General features: G+C 34.5%; 1 protein-coding gene and 1 pseudogene across 12 annotated transcripts in view; one reads left to right on the top strand and one right to left on the bottom strand.

Moving 5' to 3' along the window:
• Positions 1-24595, top strand: part of MYCBP2 (MYC binding protein 2) — a 275606-nt gene that overhangs the window by 71890 nt on the left and 179121 nt on the right. For 11 of the 12 annotated variants that reach the window (XM_030813510.1, XM_030813519.1, XM_030813518.1 and 8 more), the window contains exons 15-18: positions 3396-3600; positions 10563-10708; positions 11349-11450; positions 21798-21905. In XM_030813510.1, the coding sequence (XP_030669370.1) occupies positions 3396-3600; positions 10563-10708; positions 11349-11450; positions 21798-21905 (561 nt within the window). The remainder of the gene's footprint in view (positions 1-3395; positions 3601-10562; positions 10709-11348; positions 11451-21797; positions 21906-24595) is intronic. The other variant, XM_030813514.1, reaches the window with a different exon arrangement.
• Positions 3616-3745, bottom strand: LOC115835221 (annotated as a pseudogene).

Below are 24595 nucleotides of genomic sequence, written 5' to 3'. Positions count from 1 at the left end.
GTGGTTGGTTAATAGGTACAAAAATGCAGTTAGAGAGAAGGAATAAGTTCTAATGTTCAGGAGCAGAGTAGGGTGAATGTCATTAACAACAACATATTATGTATTTCAAAATAGCTAGAAGAGAGGATTTAGAATGTCCCAGTTACCCTGACCTGATCCCAGTTACCCAGATTTGATCATTAGACATTGTATGCATGTATGAAAACTCACATGTATGCCATAAATAGGTACAACAGTTATGTATCAATTTAAAATGAACATAAAGGAATATTTTAAAAGTTTATTTAAACCAGGAAAGTAGAGGACGTATTGAAATATTAAAAAATTGTGTCTCTACCATGTCTTATCATTTTTTTTCAGTTAAAAAAAAATCACAGATAAGATTCAAGTGCCTCGTATCCCCCTTCCAAGGCTTATTATCATATTCCATTTCTCCCCAGAGCTAACCACGACCATGACTTTGATAAGCATACATTCAGTCATGTTCTTATATATTTTTACATGTTCTTTTATATTTTATGTGTAAAATAATATTGCATAATGATGTCTATTTTACACATAAAAATATACTACTGTTTTATGTGTTTTTATAAGTGTTAATCTGTTATTTATATTTTTCTACAAATTGTTTTTTCTCATCATTCTTGTTAGAAATATGTCCATGTTAGTACATATAAATCTAAATGATTCATGTTAACTAATGTGTAATACACCACACAGTGAACATGCTATAGTGTATCCATTCTCCTGTTGATGGATGGGCTTATTTCCAATTTTTTCATTGTTATAAATGAGTTTAAAACCTCCTTTCTAAATGTTTCCTGGCAAACCTGTGAGACTTTCTCTGGTGTAATTGCCCTATTGTGGATTTCAGTTTTACTGGATTTTTCTTGAAAGAGATTGTAACAGTTTGTACTCTCACCAGTAGAGTTGGATTTTCCACATCACATCTGATATTGACAGATTTTTGTCAATTTGGTGGCTATGAAATGATACTGTAATTTTTTATTTGTTACATTGAAGTATAATATGCATGCAGGAAAGTATACTTGATGAATTTTCTCAAATTGATTGTATTCATGTAATCAGCACCCAGATTAAGAAACCACATATTACCAGCACCCTAGAAAGCCCCATTTTATGTTCCTCTCTGCTCCTCAGTTAATTACCATAAATTAGTTTTCTTTTCATACTTGATATAAATGAAATCATGCAGTATGAACTCTTCTGTGTCCAGTTTCTTTTCATTGTTTTATGTTTATGAAGTTCCTGCATATTGTTACAAGTAGTTATAGATTGTTCATTTTTGTTCTATTAAATTATATGTAGATACTACAGTTTTAAAATTGTTTCTAGTATTTGGGCATTTGGATGGTTTCCAGTTTTGGTTATTATGAATAACGTTGCTGTGAACATTCTAGTAAATGTCTTTTTTGGTGAAAGTGTTTATTCATGCCTTTGGGTATATACCTAGGAGTAGAATTGCTGGTTCTCTCACTTTTCTTTTAATTTTTATTCCCTTGATTATTAATACTGAGTTTGAACATCTTTTCAAACTTTATTTTACTTACTTTTAAAAATTGATTTGTAGGAGCTCTTTTGCATATTATGTTTTATGTATCTTTGACTAACCTGTGGTTTACAGTTTCATTTGTTATATATGATTTTAAAATTTTGATGTCAAAATTTCCAACCTTTTTCTTTATAAATTTTTGATGAATGTATCCTGGTGGGAGATTTTATTTTCCATTTATAAATTAGAACCAGCTTTATCTGCTTGGCATTGTAATGGAGATTCCATTGACTGTAAAGATTAATTTGAGGATAGTAGTTCCAGTATTGGAATGATTAAATGAGTAATGCTTAGAGAGCTAGTTACAAATAGTGCTCAGTACATTTTAGCTATGATTATTAAAAATAGTCACTGAGGCTTCTTTCAGGATCACTTTATTCTAATCCTAGATATAGCTAGCTGGTGCTTGGTTATCTAATTTTTCTGCTTGCCCATAGATTAGAAGTGGCAAAACCCCAAAAGGCTATATATGCTGTGAGTTTATTTCTTGATTAGATGGAGCTGTATTGAGTGATAGCTGTATGTTAAATGAATGTCATAGGTGTAGGAGAATAAGATTGACTAAGAATAAGAGATAGTATGGGCAAGGCTTAACCTCATAACTTAGATCCTTTAGGAAAGTCAAATATAAAAAATAATTACTGGACTCCCACAGATTTGTTCTTCTGTCATAGGGTCTTATAGTACTGTGTTCCTTCAAAACCCTATCAGTTGTAGTTTACATTTTTATTTGGTTGTTTGATTAATGTCTGTCTTTCTCACTGCATTATAAGCTTTATAACAGCTCAGTATTACACTCTTCAGTTTCTAGAGCAGAGGTCTGCAGAGTATAACCTGATGTCATTTTTTTATATAGCCCTCCAAGCTAAAAATTGATTTTACATTGTAAGGATTGTAAAAAATGTGACAAAGATTTGTATGGGCCACAGAGCCTAAATTATTTACTGGCCCTTCATAAAAGGTTTGCTGATTTCTTGCCATGAAGGAATCCCTGGAGTATAGTAGGTGTTCAATTTGGAAAAAAAGATGAATGAATTGTAACACCATTTTAAAAAGTTGTAAGTGAGGTATAAACAGGCACTGAGGAGGTAGTGACTGACTGCCTGGAAAAGGTAGCAAGTGCTTTCATAGGGAATGACTTCTGAGCTGAATTTTTGAAGGCTGAAGTTTCTCTGCTTGATGAGATAGGCAGAGACATCTTGTAAATGAGGAAGGAAGAGGCAGAGGGAGCAAGAATGAACAAAGGCCCTGAGCATATGGAAGGACACAGGGTGTTTGGAGAGCAGAGGGAAAAGAAATGAGATTGGAGAAAATTAGCCATCTTGTGCCTACTGCCTCTTGCTGAGTTTTGTTCCTCTGAAGACCTTGGAAGGTCATTGGAGGTTTGTTAAATTATGAAGTTGTGGAATCAAATATGTGCTTTGGGAGGATGATTGGTGGCAGTAGGAAGATGATCTAGAATGGGGAACTCTTGGCTTGGAGCATGGTTGGGAGGCTTTCTTTGGTCTGTTGAATGAAAATGTTGGTAGTGAGGATGGAAAACAGGAAAAGATTTAAAAGTATGATTGACAGAAGGTAACAGCCAAGAGACATTTGACAATAGCCTTCCTTGCCTTCTTTTGCAGAAATGAGATGGGGAGAGTGTTTATTAGTGGTCCCTAAATTAAAATTTATTTTTGTTACTCATATTTATGCATTTCTTTGTATAATTGCTTGGATTAGCATGCTGTCATTTCTTAAACTGGGAAATATAAATATAGTCATCCATCTTTTATACATGAAAGTAATCTGTATAAAAATTACAAATTGATCTGTCAAATAGGGTTTGGAGTTGAAAATATGGCAACAGCAATGGATGAAGACCTGGAAGAAGAACTAGATGAAAAAGATGAGAAGTCTATGATGTGCCCTCCAGGCATGCACAAATGGAAGCTGGAGCAGTGCATGGTTTGCACTGTCTGTGGAGACTGTACAGGTTATGGAGCCAGCTGTGTCAGTAGTGGACGGCCAGACAGAGTCCCCGGAGGGTAAGAGAGAATGATTCCTACTAAAGAACATGTGCAGAACACATTTCTTTGCAAAATCATTCCAGAGTATACTCTACTATTAATATTTTTTTCTTAAAGACCAGGGCATCTTCACTTGATCTTAGCCAAAAGGCCAAGAAAGTATTATAATTCTTATAATTGTTTTCTGTTATAATAATTTATAATTTAATGTCATCTCTAAGGTTGCCTTTCTTTCATTTGATTCATTTAAACCATTATTTAAAAACAGGTCATAAGTTTTTCAAGATTTGGGGCTGTACTTTTATTTGTATTATTTTTCTAAGCCTATTTAATGCTAGATATCTATTATATTTCTTTCTGTTGAACATGAATCTTTTCTAAATAAAATTATCAATATCATGTAGAGTACTTGATTAGATATATACTTTTGTTTTAAATTAAATTTACCATTTATAAATTTAGAAACGTTGTACGCTTGCTTCTAAAGTTACATCATACCTGTTATATTTATCCTTGTTCTCAATGGACCACATTTTTCAGGGTTCTATATTATTGTCAGTTTAAAGTTAATATGTAAGTTTGGCAGAATAAGAATGCAGGTTTTCTGCTAGGATGTTAGAAAGAATTTTGAATCTGTTTTCTACATTGCTAGTTATAGCCACTAGAACATAATGGGATATTCTTTGTATGATCAGCTTTCTGATAATTGGCTGATTTGGGAGAGTAGAGAAAATTTTGTGAAGGGAAGCCCAGAAGGAAGACAGCCATCCCTGCATCTTGACCTTCCTCTTTGTCAACTCTGTAATAGTTGCTTCTTCCCAAATATTGTCTGGATCTAGTAGGAGTTTATTTCTAAGTTTGTATTTGGCCTTTCATAGTTAAATAGGTCATATATAACAGACCTTTTCTTTAAGGCTGCTGAGATATGATTTTTTTAAAACATTTTATTTACATTATTAGTATAAGCAATAAACAGTCATCTTTATCAAAGGATAATATTTATTCTGTAGTGCTTTATGTTTGGCTCTGTTTTCTGTTTTTTAAGCACCTAACTTCTTTATTTTTAAATTTAATTTGGATGCAGAAAGATTCCATGATTATTTTTTAACAATGTTGGAATTGAAATTTATTCTCCTGGATCTCTCCAACACTATTTCCATTAAAATTCAGTGTTAGCTGGGTGTAGTGGCCCACGTCTGTAATCCCAGCACTTTGGGAGGCTGAGGCCAGAGGATCACTTGAGGCCAGGAGTTTGAAACCAGCCTCGGCAGCATAGCAACACCCCTAACTCAAAAAATATATAATAAAAATAAAATTTAATATCCCCACTCTCTGCGCTTAAGCAGCCAGTATATATCATGAACAAAATCTATAAATTATCTGATCCCTTTTGAAATTAATTATTCTTCATATGTTTTTTCCCCCAGAGACTTATATAGTTTATAATAATTATTCATAGACTTACCTGGACAATACTAACCAAGTATAATAATTGCTTTATTAATGAAGCAAACTGAATATATCAGAATATTAAGGACTATTAAGCTGACTTCAATTATTATAAAATTGTGACTACATATCTTATTGTGATAAAATACATATAAAATTGACCAGCTTAACCATTTTTAAGTAGACAGTTCTGTGGTATTAAATCCATTCATAATGTTGTGCAGCTATTACCACCATCCATCTCCATAACTCTTCATCTTATAAAACTGAGACTCTGTACCTGTTAAACAATGACTCCTCATTCTTCCCTCTCGCCTGCCTCTGGCATCCACCATTCTGTTTTCTTTCTGTCTCTGATTGACTACTCTAGGTGCCTCTCATATAAAGAGAATCAGAGTTATTTGTCTTTTTTGTGACTGGCTTATTTCACTTAGCATAATATCCTCGGTTCATCTGGGTTGTCACATATGTTTGCTTTTTGAGGCTGAATAATATTCTGTTGTATGTATATTACCACATTTTGCTTATCCATTCACTCACTGATGAACACTTTGGTTGCTTCCACGTTGTAACTAGTGTGAGTAATGCTGCTGTGAAGATGAGTGTACAAGGAGCTCTTTGAGACCCTGTTTTCAGTTCTTTTGGGCATATACCCAGAAGTGGAATTGTTGGACCATATGGTAATTTTATTTTTAATCTTTTGAGGAACTGCCATACTATTTTTCATAGCAGCCAACCATTTTACATTCCCACCAATAGTGTACAGATGTTCCAGTTTCTCCACATCCTTCTTAACACTTATGATCTGTTATTTTGGTAGTGGCATCCTAATGGGTGTGAGATAGTATCTCATTATAGTTTTGATTTGAATTTCTCCAGTGATTAGTGATGTTCAGCGTCTTTCCATATGCTTTTTGGCCATTTGTAGATCTTCTTTGGAGAAATGCTATTCAAGTCCTTTGCTCATTTTTGAATCAGGTTGTCAGTTTCTTTTGTTGTTGATGAGTTTTATGAATTCTCTATATAGTTTGAATATTAATTCCTTATCAGATATATGATTTGAAAATAAAAAGTTCTGTCTGTGGGTTGTGTTTTTACTCTGTTGACATTGTCTTTTCAAGCAGAAATTTTTTTAAATTTTCATGAAGTCCAGTTGTCTGTTGTTTTTTTGTTGTTGTTGCCTGTGCCTTTGGTGTCATATCTAAGAAATTATTTCCCAATCTAGTGTTGTGAAGGGTTACTGTATCTTTTGTTCTTCTTTTTTTTAATTATACTGTAAGTTTTAGGGTACGTGTGCACAACGTGCAGGTTAGTTACATATGTATACATGTGCCATGTTGGTGTGCTGCATCCATTAACTCGTCATTTAACATTAGGTATATCTCCTAATGCTATCCCTCCCCCTTCCCCCCACCCCACAACAAGCCCCGGTGTGTGATGTTCCTTTTCTTCTAAGAGTCTTTTTTTTTTTTTTTTTTTAAACAGTTTTAGGTCTTACATTTAGGTCATTGATTCATTTGAGTTAATTTTTGTATATGCTGTTAGAGAAGTGTCCAGGTTCTTTCTTTTACATGTGGATATCCAGTTTTCCCAGCGATGTTTATTGAAAAGATTATCCTTTCTCTATTGAATCATCTTGGCTCCTTTGTCAAAAATCATCTGACCATATATGTGAAGGAAGATTTCTCAGCTTTCTATTCTATCCCATTGGTCTGTATGACTGTCTTTATGCCACACCACATTGTTTTGATTACTGTAGATTTGTAGTAAGTTTTGAAGTCAAAACTGAGTACTTTGTTCATCTTTTTCAAGATTGTTTGGCTATTTGAGGTCCCTAGAGATTTTCTGTGAATTTTAGGATAGGTTTTTCTATTCTGTAAAAAACATCATTGGGATTTTGATAGGGATTACAATGAATCTGTAGATTGCTTTGGGTAGTATGAACATCTTAAAAACATTAAGTCTTCTAATCCATGAACATAGATGTGTTTCTACTTATGTCATCTTTAATTTCTTTCAGCAATGTTTTGTAGTTCTCATTTCATCTCAATTAGTTAATTACTAAGCGTATTCTTTTTGATGCTATGGAATTGTTTCTGTAATTTCCTTTTCATATTGTTCATTGTTAGTGTCTAGAAATACAACTGATTTTTGTGTGTTGACTTTGTATCTTCCTACTTTGCTGAATTCATTTTCTCTATTGGTTTTTTTGAGTGGAATCTTTAGGGTTTTCTGCTTATGAGATTGTATTATCTGTGAACACAGATAATTTTACTTCGTCCTCTCTATTTTGGATGACCTTTATTTCTTTTCCTGTCCAATTGCTCTGGCTAGAACTTCTAGTGCTGTTTAGGAGTGGTCAAAGTGAGCATCCTTGTCTTCTCCCTGATATTACAGAGGAAAAGCTTTCAGTCTCTCACCATTATGATGTTCACTGTGTGTTTTTCATATGTGGTTTTTATGTTGAGATTGTTTCCTTCTATTCCTAGTTTGTCTAGTGTTTTTATTATGAAAGGGCATTGAATTTTGTCAAATGCTTTTTCTACATCAATTGAGATGATCATGTGTTTCTTTTCTTTCATTCTGTTAATGTGTTACATTACACGGATTGGTTTTCGTTTGTTGCATTCCAGGAGTAAATCCCACTTCGTTATGGTGTATAATTCTTTTAATATCCTGCTGAATTTGTTTTGTTAGTATTTTGTTGAGGATTTTTACATCATTATTCATAAGGGATATTGGTCTGTAGGGTTGTTTTTTTTTTGCCTCCTCCTCCCCCTCCCCCCCCTTTCTTCTCTTTCTCCTTCTTCTCCTTCTTTCTTCTCCTCCTTCTCCCCTTCCTCCTTCTCCTTCTTTTCCTCCTTCTCCTTCTTTTCCTTCTCCTTCTTTTCCTCCTTCTCCTTCTTCTCCTCCTTCTCCTTCTTCTCCTCCTGCTCCTCCTCCTCCTTCTCCTTCTTTTCCTCCTTCTCCTTCTCCTCCTCCTCCTTCTTTTCCTTCTTCGTTTTTCTTCTTTCTTCTCTTCTTCTTTTTCTTCATCTTTTGTCTGACATTGGTATCGGGGTAGTCCTGGCCTCAAAGAATGAATTCGTGTTCTCTCCTCTTCAATTTTTGGAAAATTTTGAGAATTGGTGTCATAAACACTGTCTTAAAAATAGTGTCAGTCGGGCATATTACTGTGTCATAGTTTTTACTGTGTAGTAAGTGATCTTCCAAATTGTTTATAATGCTTGCTTTTAAAAGTGACACATTTCACAGGGTGTCTAGCTATGTCTTTTAAACTGCTGCCAGGTATGTTCTTCCTTTTGTACCTTCCGAAATCTGTGTAACCTGGAGTTCAGCAAGGCTGTCAAAAGTTTTAAGGACTGATCTGATGAACTACATTAAAGCTATGCCTTCTGCAAAATATGTGACTAAGAAGTTACTTTCCCTGACCCCAAGTCAGTTTCTGGGAGTGTCTTTGTCAACAAATACCCCATATGGTTCACAATTGATATGAAAGGGCTGAAGGAGAAAAAGAACAGGTAATTGGACTCTGTGAAAGGAGAGAATGGGAGGTGATGGCATGTAAAGAAGAGAGGGGGAAGGAGACATATATGTGTTTGTGTGTGTGTATATGTGTGTGTGTGTGTGTGTGTGTGTATGTATTTTCCTTTCCAATGTGTGGATGTTTTTATCTCCTGTGTGTGTGTGTGTGTGTGTGTGTGTGTGTGTGTTACTTTACGTTCTGGTATACATGTGCAGAACGTGCAGGTTTGTTACATAGGTATACATGTGCCATGGTGGTTTGCTGCACCCATCAACCTGTCATCTACATTAGGTATTTCTCCTAATGCTATCCCTCCCCTAGCCCCCACCCCCCAACAGGCCCCGGTGTGTGATGTTCCCTTTCCTGTGTCCACGTGTTCTCATTGTTCAACTCCCACTTATGAGTGAGAACATGCAGTGTTTGGTTTTCTGTTCCTGGATTAGTTTGCTGAGAATGATGGTTTCCAGCTTCATTCATGTCCCTGCAAAGAACATGAACTCATCCTTTTTTATGGCTGCATAGTATTCCACAGTGAATATGTGCCACATTTTCTTTATCCAGCCTATCATTGATGAGCATTTGGGTTGGTTCCAAGTCTTTGCTATTGTGAATAGTGCTGAAATAAACATACATGTGCATGTGTCTTTGTAGTAGAATGGTTTATAATCCTCTGGGTATATACCTAGTAATGGGATTGCTGGGTCAAATGGTATTTCTGATTCTAGATCCTTGAGGAATCACCACACTGTCCTCCACAATGGTTGAACTAATTTACACTCCCACCAACAGTGTAAAAACGTTCCTGTTTCTCCACATCCTCTCCAGAATCTGTTGTGTCCTGACTTTTTAATGATCACCATTCTAACTGGCGTGAGATGTTTTCTCATTGTGGTTTTGATTTGCATTTCTCTAATGACCAGTGATGGTGAGCTTTTTTTCGTTTGTTGGCCACATAAATGTCTTCTTTTGAGAAGTGTCTGTTCTTATCCTTTGCCCACTTTTTGATGGGGTGGTTTGTTTTCTTGTAAATTTGTTTAAGTTCTGCCGCATAAATAAATGTCTTCTTGTAAGAAGTGTCTGTTCATATCCTTTGCCCACTTTTTGATGGGGTTGTTTGTTTTCTTATAAATGTGTTTAAGTTCTTTGTAGATTCTGGATGTTAGCCCTTTGTCAGATGAGTAAATTGCAAAAATTTTCTCCCATTCTGTAGGTTGCCTGTTCACTCTGATGATACTTTCTTTTGCTGTGCAGAAGCTCTTTAGTTTAATTAGATCCCATTTGTCAATTTGGGCTTTTGTTGCCATTGCTTTTGGTGTTTTAGTCATGAAGTCTTTGCCCATGCCTGTGTCCTAAATGGTATTACCTAGGTTTTCTCCCAGGGTTTTTATAGTCTTAGGTCTTATGTTTAAATCTTTAATCCATCTTGAGTTGGTTTTTGTATAAGGTGTAAGGAAGGGGTCCAGTTTCAGTTTTCTGCATATGGCTAGCCAGTTTTCCCAACACCGTTTATTAAATAGGGAATGGGAAGGAGACATATTACACGAAGCTGTCAAGCTTAGGCTGTGTTGCTGGAGGCTACCAACACCTGCCTTCACTTATCTGCTGGACAGCAACATTGATTGTTTTTAGCCAGCCAACCCATCTGGGTCACTTAATCCTAAAGCTTCTAGTGCTTCACTAACTGCAAAAAAACTTTTAAAAGATTATTTTTAAAGTAGTGACTTTGACGATAGTCGAATCTGTGTGTATTTTCTGTAGAAATATACCAATTATGCCTATTGGGAGCTTAATCAGTCTTGTTTTTAATTATTCTGCTATTTATATCCTTTCTTTAAATGAACAGTCGTGATCTAAAGAGGTGATTTCATTGCTTACTCATTTAACAATTTCAAAAATGTGGAAAATAAGTTATAGAAAAGAGTTTTAAGGAAAAAATTAGGAAGATCTCAGTTGTCTTTTTTTTTTTTTTTTTTTTTTTTTTTTTTTTTTTTGCATTTCCCCCTAGGATCTGTGGTTGTGGTTCCGGAGAATCTGGTTGTGCTGTGTGTGGATGTTGCAAGGCCTGTGCAAGAGAGTTAGATGGTCAAGAGGCAAGACAAAGAGGAATTCTTGATGCAGTGAAAGAAATGATACCTTTAGATCTTCTTTTAGGTAATTTTGATTCATTATACTATGCTACACTGAGTTGTCCTCAACTCAGTAAGTCTGGCAGTTTAAACAATTTCTTTTAGATATATATGGTAATAAATTGGGATAATAATTAATGTATGCAATACTGCTTTTACGGTAACTGACAATATGACATTGTTTAAGGGAGGAGATTCTTTTTTTTTTTTTTTTGAGACAGAGTCTTGCTCTGTTACCAAGGCTGGAGTACAGCAGCTCAATCTCAGCTCACTGCAACCTCCACCTTCTAGGTTCAAGTGATTGTCCTGTCTCGGCCTCCCGAGTAGCTGGGGTAACAGGTGCCCACCACCACACCTGGCTAATTTTTGTATTTTTAGTAGAGACAGGGTTTCACCGTGTTGGCCAGGCTGGTCTTGAACTCCTGACCTCAGGTGATCTGCCCACCTCGGCCTCCCAAAGTGCTGGGATTACAGGTGTGGGCCACCATGCCTAGCCAGAATGACATTCTTTTTCCCTTTTTGGCTAAGAATTATTAAAGTAAAAATATTGTGTGTTTTAGACAGTGTTTTTGCTAGCTTTTACTTTCTTGAATTTTATGTAGTTCTGTGATAGCTATTATATAACATATATGTTGTTGTTGTTGTTGTTTTGGCCAATCATCTAGCTGTCCCAGTGCCTGGGGTTAATATTGAAGAACACCTTCAGTTACGACAAGAAGAAAAACGGCAACGTGTAATCAGAAGGCACAGATTAGAGGAAGGAAGAGGTAAGATGTAGCTACAGAGAAAAAGTACATGAAAATCCACTTTCCTACCCTATCCTGAAACCACTGAAAAGTTCACACAATAAACTAATTTGGTAAGAAATCATCAAAATTAAAATTAGTAATATTCTGATAACTCATATAATGTGAAAATATTCAGGGTATTCATGATTCTTCTAATAACATGCGTTTAAGGTATTTATAATTGTGCTAATAACGTACTTTTAATTCAGCAGGGTGTTTATGGCAGAAGTCAACCGTATTAAGAACTGTGCCATCTGCCTAGTATCAATAACTATTAGAAATGACAACTTTTTAAAAATAGATATTCTTACAACTTGTCCTTTACCCAGACTTTGGACTCATCTATTTGACCGTGGAACAAAATTCAGTTTAGTCTTTTTCATTTCTATTTTCTTACTCATTTATGCTCATTATCATTTGGACATAGTCCTGCTATGCTGCCCTCCAGTTCAGTATATAACTATGCTTTCATGTGTCCTTTTTTGGAAAAAGCTCATTCTAGTTATGTACAGGAAGAGTAAGATGGCAGGTCTGCAGGTTTTATTTGCAAAGATAGGTCTATTGTTTATCTTTTCCTCATTGTTTATGATAATTTCTTAGCTTAAAAATACATCTAACTGGCCAGGCACGGTGGCTTACGCCTGTAATCCCAGCACTTTTGGAGGCTGAGGCAGGCAGATCATAAGATCAAGAGATCAAGACCATCCTGGCCAACATGGTGAAACCCCATCACTATTAAAAGTACAAAAAAATTAGCTGGGCGTGGTGGTGTGCGCCTATAGTCCCAGCTGCTTGGGAGGCTGAGGCAGGAGAATCACTTGAACCTGGGAGGTGGAGGTTGCAGTGAGCCATGATCGCGTGCTACTGCACTCCAGCCTGGCGACAGTGAGACTCCATCTCAAAAGAAAACAAATAAACAAAATTTAACTGTGGTTATAATTGGTATTTGAATACGCAGAGATAAATATATGTATTACTAAAGATTTCCTTGCTCAGTAAATTTTTTTTTGTAGGATTAAGACAAATTGTTATGGAAGTCTATTTTATTCCTCCAATAGGCAAAATTTTGATTAGAAATGTTTACTGATATTGCATATTTTAAATGCTTATTAGAAATGGCATGATATTTGATGCGTGAAGTAAACCTTTTACCCATTTAACCATCATTATATATTTTTTCCAGCTATTCTTTTTGTTAATATATGTAATAAGTAGTAAAATGTATAATACACATGGTGAATTCTAGTTTTACTAAACTTAAATTGTAAAACATATACTTGGGACATGAAGAGTGTTCTTCGTAGCATCTGATAAGTGATGTTGATTGATAAGGTGAATATTTACTATTGTTTGGCTTTGCTTGGATAATGTCCTTTAAAGGATATTTTAATGAGTTTAATATAGATACTGTCAGTATTTACATTATATAAGTATATGGGAAAATTGCATGTTAAATATTTCTTACAAAACAGGATAGAATTAAGTTTCTGACATGTGGTAATTAATAATTTTTTATGTTGATATAATTTTTTAAGATTAGTTACCATTATATCTGTTTGCTACCTGTTTTTTCATTCTTTAGAAATATTAGGTTGAGCGACATGAATGAACCTACAAAATGCAGCTATTTCTTACGTTTAAACTACAGTTTAAACTGTACATCCTTACACTTAATTATTCACATTTAATTACTTGCCTAATGCTGTGTATCTTGTTACTCTTTTTCTCTTCCCTCTAAAAAAGCTATTCTTCTCTAGGTATAGTATATTTGTGCATATAGGAAATAAAGGAACATTGAATTGTGCATTGATAACTTGACATAACTTGGTGATTGCAGAATATTCTTTTGCCATTTATTTTTAAATTTGACGTAAACCTGTGAAACATAATTGTAAACACTAACCCTTTAAAGTTAAAAAAATCCTCCACTAGTTAAATATTTAAAGAAATTATGTTGTTGTATCTGACCTCCCAAAGATAGATTGAGGTTCTAGGCACTTAGTGTATATTTTGTGACAAATCGGTTTCATCTGCAGTCCTAAATATATAGAACATCAGTAGAAACACTTTGTTCAGATTATTGGTGTACATAAATTTTATCTTGTCCTTATTTTTTGGTAGAACTCTTTCTTAGATCACCCTCCTTCATGTTTGTTAAAACAATATATAGTGAATATCTTTTCTTGATGAGTGGAATCTTCAGTATGAACCTCAGTTATCGCAGTCCTTGCTTTCCATGGCACTGAAATTAACAGAAATGTGTGAACATTGGAACCATGTCCTCCCCTTTCACAGTCACCACAGTTACCTAGAATCATGCAAAAGGAGGACAGAGTTCCTGTATGCCTGTGTTTCAGTTAACACAGCACTATGCAAAGTGATGCCTGCTTGTATGTTTTGTTTGTTTATTTATTTATTTATTTTTTATTTATTTTGAGATAGAGTCTCACTCTGTTGCCCAGGCTGGAGTGCAGTGGCGCAATCTTGGCTCACTGCAACCTCTCTCTCCCAGGTTCAAGCGATTCTCCTACATCAGCCTCTTGAGTAGCTGGGACTACAGATGCCCACCACCACGCCTGGCTAATTTTTGTATTTTTAGTAGAGGCGAGGTTTCACCATGTTGGCCAGGCTGGTTTTGAACTCCTGACCTCAAATGATCTACCTACCTCAGCCTCCCAAAGTGTTGGGATTATAGATGTGAGCCACTGCACCCAACCTATTTTATTTTAAACGAATATTTTTGCATTTGGACAAGAATTCTAACCATGTATTCATTTTTTAAAAAATCAAACTTCAAGTCATTCAGTGACTTTGGAAATCCTTATACTGTATTAAGTAATTAAAAATATTCGGATATGACACTTATGATTTTATCTTTATATTATTCTTAGCACTCCATTAAGCAATTTTTATTTAAAAACAAATTTTTATAAGAAAACAAAATTAGATGAATATGATATACTTACATTCCCATAGTGATAAAACAAGAAAGATAAATACCAAAATATTAACAATGCTTTTTCCTGACAGGTGAGTTTATAGATGATTTTTTATTTTCTTCTTTACAATTTGTTTCCTAAATATTCTCCAATAAGCATATTAGTATATAAATAGAGTAAAAGTTATGTTTTACAACTGAAGCCATTTAAAAAAAATACTGATTAGGTTTAAGGCATCTATACTTTGCTTACCCTTGCTTTTTAAAAAATATTTTTATTTTAATTGGATGGAGGAATCTCTTTCAGGTGCTGTGCTTTTCATTACTTTCTGGCCATGGTTCTCAAGGTGGTCTCAAAGGGACCAGCATCACTTGGGCACTCGTTAGAAGTACCAGTTCTCAGGCCCCACTTCAGATCTCTACTGAACCAAAAACTGGGAGAGTACAGCCAGTAAACTGTGCTTTAATAGCGTTCCAGGTGATTCTTATGGTCCCAAAGCGTGAGACTTGGTGTGCTAGGTCAGTTGTTTGCACTTTGCGGTTTGATCCAATGACCTTCTGCATCAAAATCACCTGGGCCTAATGAATCAGAATTTATGGGTCAAGGGCCTTGGAAATAAATCTGAGTCAGTTGCACAGTGTTCTAAGGCTCTTCTTGGGCACTGTGCTAGAAAAGATTGTATTGGCTTTGCTCCCATGAGGAAGAGAAACGTCAAATAAAATGTTAGTGTTCCGGCTGCCATACGTACAGGTCTTTTATTTCTTTGGCCTGTTGGTACTTTTTAGAAACTAAAAATTTAGTAGTAGGTTAGCAATTATACTTACTAGTAATTGGCTTTTACCTGTGTTAACATTTCAGAATTTAAGAATTAGATTATGTTAGATTATTTTACTTGACTTTTCTGTCTCATCTTGTTTACCAAGTCTGAACTAAGTTTTTCATAGTTGATCAGAACTCTGGGCTCTAGTTCTTTTTTTTTTGAGTCACAGTCTCACTCTGTTGCCCAGGCTGGAGTGCAGTGGTGCGATCTCGGCTCATTGCAACCTCCGCCTCTCGGTTTCAAGCGATTCTCCTGCCTCAGCCTCCCGAGTAGCTGGGATTATAGGCATGCACCACCACACCTGGCTAATTTTGCATTTTTAGTAGAGATGGGGTTTCACCATGTTGGCCAGGCTGGTCTCAAACTTCTGACCTCAGGTGATCAGCCTCCCAAAGTGCTGGGAGTACAGGTGTGAGCCACTACGCTCGGCCTAGTCCCTAGTTCTTGTACTAAAGTCTTGCTCAGACAGCTTCAGGCCTATTGACGTAATTTAGTTACTGTTTTATGACACCAGGTCTCCTATAATGGAATATGTTATTGAAACCCGAGAAAGCAATGATATTACTGCTTTTTCATAAATTTTGAACTTTTTAATTTTAAATCTTTGTGTTATTAATATTCTAGTTAATTTTTTAAATTTATCTTTTAGGTATTAATAGTATTCATTTATAGATTTTAGTTCAATAGTTTGTGATAATTTGTCTTTTTTAGATTATATTGGGTTGATTGATATATTCATTTAACTGTGTAAGTGAAGTGCTTATTCAGTGAAATTCTTAAGTAGGTCTCTTGAAGTCATCAGAAGAACTAGTGGATGATCATATCAATGATTTTATCTTTATATTCCTTTTCAGCACTCTGTTTCATAAGGAAAATTAAACTCCAATAATGTTAGCTTTTTCTTCTTTCTTCTAAGTATCCAAGTTTCATAATTGTGAGCTGTGGATGGGCTAAACCCATGTCCTGGCTTACGTGGGAGAGTCCCATTTTATAGGTGTCCAGGCATATTTCTTAATAGTGCCCTTTTTTATTCTCAGTAGAGTCTCATTTGGGTAGTAAGTTATATGGTTAGCCTCACTATGGAGTATGGTGGTTGAGAGCATCTGTTCTGAAGTTGTTAGACTTGGGATCAAATCCTGGCTTCTTAAGTTTTGCCACCTGTATATGACCTTGGAAATTTAATCACCCTGAACATCAGTTTTCTTACCTTCAAAATGGGGTTAACTTTACCTACCTACCTAAGGATGTTTATGAGGATTAAAGGATATGGGTGAAAGTGCCTAGCATGTACTAATCCCTAAATAAATGCTTGCTAATGATTGTGGTGGTGGTGGGAGGCTATTTAGTAGTCTGTACTTTTCTTTGAGCTTGATTCTCTTTCAGCTCTGGCCTTGACTTAATTGCTTTTCTTACAACATTGGGATGCTAATCACAAAACTTTATTATTGGGAAAAATCCACAATAGCTTTTCTAGAATAAAACATTCAATTTTCATAGGAAAAAATTAGTTACAAATTAGAAACAAATTTATTAAACCCTCTAATTTCAAAGTGATTGAGTTGATGTTGGTTTTTTTTTTTTTTTTTTTGAGATGGAGTCTCACTCTGTCGCCTAGGCTGGAGTGCAGTGGCGCTATCTCGGCTCACTGCAAGCTCTGCCTCCCGGGTTCACGCTGTTCTCCTGCCTCAGCCTCCCGAGTAGCTGGGACTACAGGCATCCACCACCATACCCGGCTAATTTTTTGTATTTTTACTAGCGATGGGGTTTCAATGTGTTAGCCAGGATAGCCTCAGTCTCCTGACCTCGTGATCCGCCTGCCTCGGCCTCCCAAAGTGCTGGGATTACAGGCGTTAGCCGCCATGCCCGGCATGTTGCTATTACTTTTTAAGCCCTTAAAACCATTATGGTTTTCTTGATTTGACACATCAAATCCAATATTAGCTGATATTCCAGTGACACATAAAAGCCTCTTTTTAAATTAAAGTATTATATGAAGAATTTAGAGAGTGTAAGTAAGAAAAAATAGATCATCATAACCCTTTACACAAAGAAACCATTAGTAGAATTTTGGTGTAACTTCTCACACTTTTTTACTTATTTCATATAATTTCATACTGTGATAGATATTGGTGTCGTTTGTATTCCCTTTAATATTATATCATAAAAGTTTTTTTGTGCTTTATCGCAAATACCATATTAAAGTAATATAGGAATTTAGGTCAAGGTTTTGCATAAACCTATTCCTTAATTCAATTATTGTTTTTATTTCGTTGTCATCTTCTAATCAAGTTTTACTTATTTCTAGTTATATCATTGACTGAATTTTGTTTTATATTTTTGCTTAGTGTTATAATACATATATTTTTATGTTTTGCTAGTATTGTACCACCACCTTCCCATTTCCATCCCTCCACAAAGTAAATGTTAATAGTCTAATATCTTACTGTATTAAAATATAATCATGCACAGAGACTTAACACATATGTGAAAGTGTAGACATATGTTTATTTACAAAAGTAGTATTATGTATATACATTTGCAACATGTTTTTCTCATTTTACAATACAAGAAGAACACACTCTAGCTCAGTAAATGTGGATCTACCACATTCTATACAGTAACTACCTAATATCATAATATGGCTATGCCATAGTTTATGTGACCATTATTTATTGATGGGCATTCAGGTTATTGTAGGTTTTTGTGGGTTTTACTGTAATAAATATTCTTAAACTTAGAGCTACATATTACTGTTTATATAGTAGAGCTTTCCTAAAATAGAATGTGTGGGGCAGAGAGTATATATCTGTCTTAAATTTTAACAGATAATTCACATTGTTTTAAAAATGTTATAGGAATTTATTTATACTCCCTACACTAATGTATAAGAGTAGTGTTTTCCTCTAGCATCACCTGTCTTCATTATTCTTTTATTTATTTATTTATGTTTTGTAGAGGCAGGGTCTTGCTATGTTGCCCAGGCTGGCCTTGAACAACTGGGCCCAAGTGATCCTCCTGCCTCAGCCTCCCGAGTAGCTAGGACTGTACAGGCATGTGCCACCGCACCTGGGTTTAGTTATTCTTTTTAATTCTTGGAAAACAGTGGTGAACAATATTATCTCATTGTTAATTTAAATAACACAGAATCCTATTCTGTGTAAAATTATTTCATAAATCTCATTATAATGGCTGCATATTATTCCATTGAGTAGATGTATTATAGTTTTTAATTAATTACTTTCATTTGGGTATTTTGAAGATGTTTGCTATAATGAATAAAGTTGTAGTAAACACCTTTAAGGTGAAATCCTTTAAAAATGTTTTAGAGTTTTCTTTATGATAGATTCCTAGAGTGCAGTTACTAGGTCAAAGGATAATAATTTTTATGATCTTGAAATGTATCACCAAGAGCTTTCTGAAAGGCTTGTACTATTTAACACTGCCACTTATTCCATGCTTTTTCTGCCTACAGATGAACTCTGAATTACCCATTGTCTATAAATGAGTGTAGCTTCTAACTATCTAAACCTGGTTATCTCATACCCCTGAAAGCAATAAATCACCAAGTTCTATTTATTCAGCCTTCTTAATTCTTTAATAGCTTGTTAATATCTACTTTTCAGAATCTTACTGTTTCCTTAGCTGAGGCCGCTTCTTTTCTTTGCCTATCTGACAGCAAAAAGCCTTTTAACTGGCCTTACCTCCAGTCTTATCTTCTAAACCATTAGCCGCCTTCTTTCCAGAATATTCATTCTGCAATACGGATCAGATCAGTAGCACTTCTCTGTTTAAAACCAAAAGGCTATTCGTAGTCCTTTGGATGAAGGACATACTTTTATCTCTACAGCCTCATCTCTCTCTATTCTCATTTCTTTTCCCTTGCCCCTCTTTTTTTCCCCTATCTCTGAACCTTTATGCTACTTGCTGCCTCCTTTATTTGACCTCATCTTATGTGGTGGTTTGTTTTATCTCTACACTGTCTACCTTCCGACCTTCAAGTTTTGTTAGCTCCTCCTCCAGTTTGTGTGCTTCCTTTTGTTATAGCATACTGTCATAATTTCTTGTTTAGTTGTGTGTAAACCCTCCCTCCCCTCATTAGAATGTGAGCTTCTTGAAGCAGAGATTGTATCTTGTTTATCAAGGGTTCCCAGAACTTCACATGGTACCTGTTAGTACCAGGATTTGTAGTATGTCTTTGTTGACTAATTGAAAGCAGGTTAGGGACTTATCATCTCTAGAATGAAGTTTTATGATATAAAAAGGTTTTAATTATCTGGTTTTTTTTGCATACCTCTCCAAGCAAATTTCCCAAGACTTTTGCTCCATCACATATACTCCGTAAAAGTCAGCTACATGTGTTTTTAATGACTATACAATATTGTTTAACATCTTTATGCTTTTATACAATCCTAATTTATATCCTATTCCTTTTAACTGCAATGCCGTCTCTTCCTTTCCTTTTCTCTTGTTAAACTTTTTGTCATTCTTTGAAACCTTGCTGATTGTCCTGAGTTTATTTAGTATCTTTTCATCCTTCAGGATATGTCCTGAAATCTATGTGTATAGATTTCTTTTATAGCATTTGTTGTAATATTTCATAGTTTGTGTTTTTATTTCTGTTTTTTTCCGTAGTGGACTGAATTCCAGTGAGACCTGTATCTTTGTCATTATATTCATTTCACCTAGTGTCTGCTAAATAAAAGATAATGAGAAAATTTGGTGAATAAATTAGTGACTCAACTATATTTAAAGAAACATTATTTTAGCCCATGGGATACAATAGTATTTTAGAGCCCAATTGCTTTAATTTTTAGACATGATTGCCCCCGGGCCTTCTTAATTTATAAATCAAAAGATTCTAAAAAGATTGAATTTAGCAAGACATTAAATGGGTGTGGGTGTAATGTATTTTCATGGGGAGAAACAATATTGTAGGCAGACCATAGAAATCAGAAAATGGTAATATAACTTAATATTATTACCTTAATATCTATAACTTTTTTATATAGTTGGAAAATGCTTTTTATAGTAATTTATATATCTGCTTTGTAACAATTGAGAAATAATGCATGTTAAGAAAATAAGGCATTTTGTTCATATTTGTTCAGATTTGAAATATCAATTTTATTACATTTTAGAAATGGAACTCAGTTTACATAACCTTAGCGTGAGAAAATAATTGGTACTGCATTACTGAGAAATAACTTATTCTTCTGTTAACATTAAATTAGCATGTTTCTATCTGTAGTAGTCATGGAATATGTTATTCATGGTTTTTCATACAATTCGAGGTATTTGCATTTTTGTTTATATCTAGAAACATAATTGAAATATGGTTCATTTACCCACTTGTACATTTAATGAAGGGTACTTTGGTATTTAATTTGACATTTATGAAATTTTATTAGAGGACAATAAGCTCAATTTGTCCCATCATTAGAAAAATTAAACTGAAGATCAGTAGAGAATCATGAAAAGAACTTGTTTTAAATAAAAATGTTCAGTGCTTATGTAGTGTCATAATTCCTGTTTCAGTTAATGGTAACCTGTCAAATTTAGAATGTTTTCAAATTTGAAGACATTTTTGTTGTTGTTAAAATTCAAGGAAGCTATAGTTCTGCTGTATAAGAAAAAGCCTAAAATTTTAAGTTATAACTTAAATTTATTTTTCTTTTCAAGGTAAATAAATGTTAATGGGAAAAGTCATTTATTTTATTTTATTAAAATAAATTTGGCTGCATATTTTTTCCTTAAATACTATATAAGTGGAAAGAACTATAATCTGTGTGGGTATGTATTTGTATACGTATATATATGTACACAGTGGCACTTTAGAAGAAATGCTTTAATGAAAGATGTTTCAAAAAAGGTTATTTGGGTTAGGTGCCCCCTTTACCATCAATATAAAGCCCAGGTTCCTTTCTCTCTCTCTCTCTCTCTCTCTCTCTCTCTCTCTCGTTCTCTCTGTCTTTGTGTGTATACATATATCTATATGCAGAATATAGACATTTTTGTTTTGTTTTTGATCATCTGGTTTCTTAACCTCTATTTATGATGTGTAGTAAACTCGGTAACATTTTTATTTTGGTTTTGTAGCAAGATTAATACAAATATTAAACCTGGAAGACCTTGTTAAAACTTAATGGTTAATTTAAAAATTAGTTTTTATGTTTCAATGGGAAAGATATTTGTCTTCAACGAATACATGGTTTACTGACTTTGAATATATATGATATTAAAAAGTATTTGTAAAATAATTTGATTGATTTAAATTGAACTTCTTGATTATCTATTTGAGACTATTAGTAACTATGCAATAATTTTATAAGTATACAAGATGGGATTTGTACTTTATAAATTATATTTAAGATATTAACTTTTATGTGAAATGGTGAGTAGGTTATGGGTGGGGGTGGGGGGCTGGAGTGGGGAAATTGGAAGAAAAGTGTAATGTCCAAAACCGTTAAGAATAAATTTTTATGCTTTTTAGTTTGAATTATTTTTTGTTCATTATAGTGTTTTCATTTTGTGAGTTTTTCTGTGCACATACAAAATGTTTCTCCTCAGGCCCCCTTGTATTTGCTGGTCCTATTTTTATGAACCATCGAGAACAGGCTCTAGCCAGACTCAGATCCCATCCAGCACAGCTAAAGCATAAACGGGACAAGCACAAAGGTATTTGGTCTTCCTTATCACCTAGGTGGGATACTTTCCCAATTTCTTCCACTCATTTGAATTTTGTCTCTGGGAAAATGCACAAACCTGATTCTTCTACTTTGCTTCTATCATGATGTAGCCTGAGGAGAAAGAACATGCTGAAAGTGATACTGTTTGTCAGTGACTGTCATGCTTCTTGTTTCTTTTTTTGTTGTCATTAGCTTTCATAAAAGAGATATTTTACAGCATATCTTTTCCTTGACCATTTCTTTTCAAATTTCAAAAAGTTAAGGGAAGGTGGAAAAAATAATTATTGCTTTCTGTCTTACATCCTTTGTTATTTGCTCTTTAATGACTGTGATCTGGCCTTTTATAATTCTTTTTTGAATGCTGTTTATATGCTTTAGGATGAACAATATTACTAAATTCAGTATATTAAATGATGATAATAAGACTGCCATTACACTTTTCCACTGTTTATTAATTAAGTTTATATATACAACAAATGAATATACAAATATTTGATGGTTGTGGGTTAAGTAGAGATAAGTGCAAGCAAAGCACGAATCATGAAGACTTTCTCTAGTCCCTGGTGATGGTCAGAGGGCTATCCTAGTCTGTGAGGAAGTAGGAATCTAGCTCGGTGTTGTCCTTTGAGATCTCAGAGTTCTGGGTTAATTAAATATATTCTTAAAGCATGCTTATTTTCTTGTAAACCACAAATTATGGGTCAGCTAAGATCAGGAAAGAATTTAATATAAGGAATTTATAAATTTATATGAAATTTTTGCCTTGTATCCTGGCCTTTGAACCAGTGCTCTTCCTTGGCTAGCACAACTTAAAATTGCCATTTTCTTAAATGCCTAAGATAGGTCCTGCAAACTAGAATAGGAAGTTTTAAAAACATGCTTTCCGTGTAGACAGATTAATTAATGTTTGGATCCTTTTCTTTTTTTTGCTGCAAAATTGTCATAGTCTTAATTTAAAAAAATTTCATAGGCAATATAGTATAATCAACTTTATTTTTATTTGCCTCTTTCAGTCTGTCAGTTTGCCACTCAAAACAAAAACATAAAATAGACAAAACTCATCTTTAGTAAAGGTGTAAATAGAGCACAACTTAAGATATACTCTGCAGAAATAAAAATAGTGTTTTAAATCTAATGCAATTAACCGCAGTAAAATTTGTGATTGCTTTATTTACTGAGTGCTCTAACAATGCCACAGATATTTAAGGAATTTTCAACCTAAGACAGCTGGTTCCAAAAAGAAAAGATACATATATAAGGAATAATATTTGGGGTATGCAATGAAATTGTTATTGCCAGAATGTCTGATCTCTTATGATTTCTACTATGTCACAATTAGAACAGATTTTTTCAGTTTCTTTCTTCCCCCAAATATATGAAAGTGAAGTTTTCCCAATAGTTTAACTGAGGTTAAATATTCACATTTCATGAAACAGTTTAAAACCTTTTCAGCTCCATGTTAGTATCTCATGGACAGTATCTTTACCCTTTCCAGATTTTTAAATGAAACATTAAATGAAGACCAAGGTTACATATTTAAAGCAGACTTTTCCCAATGTCACATAATGATTGGCTATAGAAATTATTCAGTGAGCCTGGGCGCAGTGGCACACACCTGTAATTGCAGCACTTTGGAAGGCTGAGGGGGTGGATCACTTGAGGTCAGGAGTTCGAGGCCAGCCTGGCTAACATGGCAAAACCCCATCTCTACTAAAAATACAAATAATAATAATAACAATAATAAGCCCAGTGTGGTGGCACATGCCTGTAATCCCAGCTACTCAGGAAGCTGAGGCATGAGAACAATAATCACTTGAGCCTGGGAGGCAGAGGTTGCTGTGAAAAAACAAATTATTCAATGATAGCTAGCATTCAAGTTTGTTTGTCATGGGGTTACTTTATAACAAGTTTCTTTGTATACTTGTGGTAACCACTCTGTAAGGGCCTACTTTGTAATATCACAGTGTAGGACCAGTTTTATTGGATTTTAGGGTTTTATAGAGTGAGATAGTTTTATCTTTTTACTCCCCAAATACATTTACAATGCAAATAATAATTTATCAATTGGTACCCTATTTTTTTGTAAAGAGTATTAATTTATTGCTCACTAATTTCCCTCCAGCCACTAACCATTTACACTCACTGTCTTGTCATTTAATTGTCTCTCCATTCACTGCTTTCACTTTTACAACATGTTGAACATCCCTAATTTGAAAATTCGAAATGCTCCAAGATCTGAAACTTTTTGAGCACCAACATGAAGCCCCCAAGTGGGAAATTCCACACCTGACCTCCTGTGACAGGTTGCAGTCCCAGCACACAGCTTATTCAGTGTCCTTAAGTGAAAGCAATCCTCTCAGCCCTCTTCAGTGGTGATAAAGCTTTTCCATGCACAGCATGATGGTGATACCAATCACAGTTTGTCTACATGGGTGGCTGGGTGGCTGAGGTACCTTTGCTTTCTAATATTGTGCAGGGATACAAATTTTCATGCACCAAATTATTTAAAATATTGCATAAAATTATCTTTTGGCTATGTGAGTAATGTGTATATGAAATATCAATGAATTTCATGTTTAGACTTGGGTTCCATCCCCAAGATATCTCATTATGTATATGCAAATATTCCAAAATTTGAACAAAATCCAAAACACTTCTGGTCCCAAGCATTTCAAATAA

The sequence above is a fragment of the Nomascus leucogenys genome, chromosome 5 (assembly GCF_006542625.1).
Source record: "Nomascus leucogenys isolate Asia chromosome 5, Asia_NLE_v1, whole genome shotgun sequence".
NCBI lineage: Eukaryota > Metazoa > Chordata > Mammalia > Primates > Hylobatidae > Nomascus > Nomascus leucogenys.
This window is presented reverse-complemented; position numbering and strand designations above follow the sequence as displayed.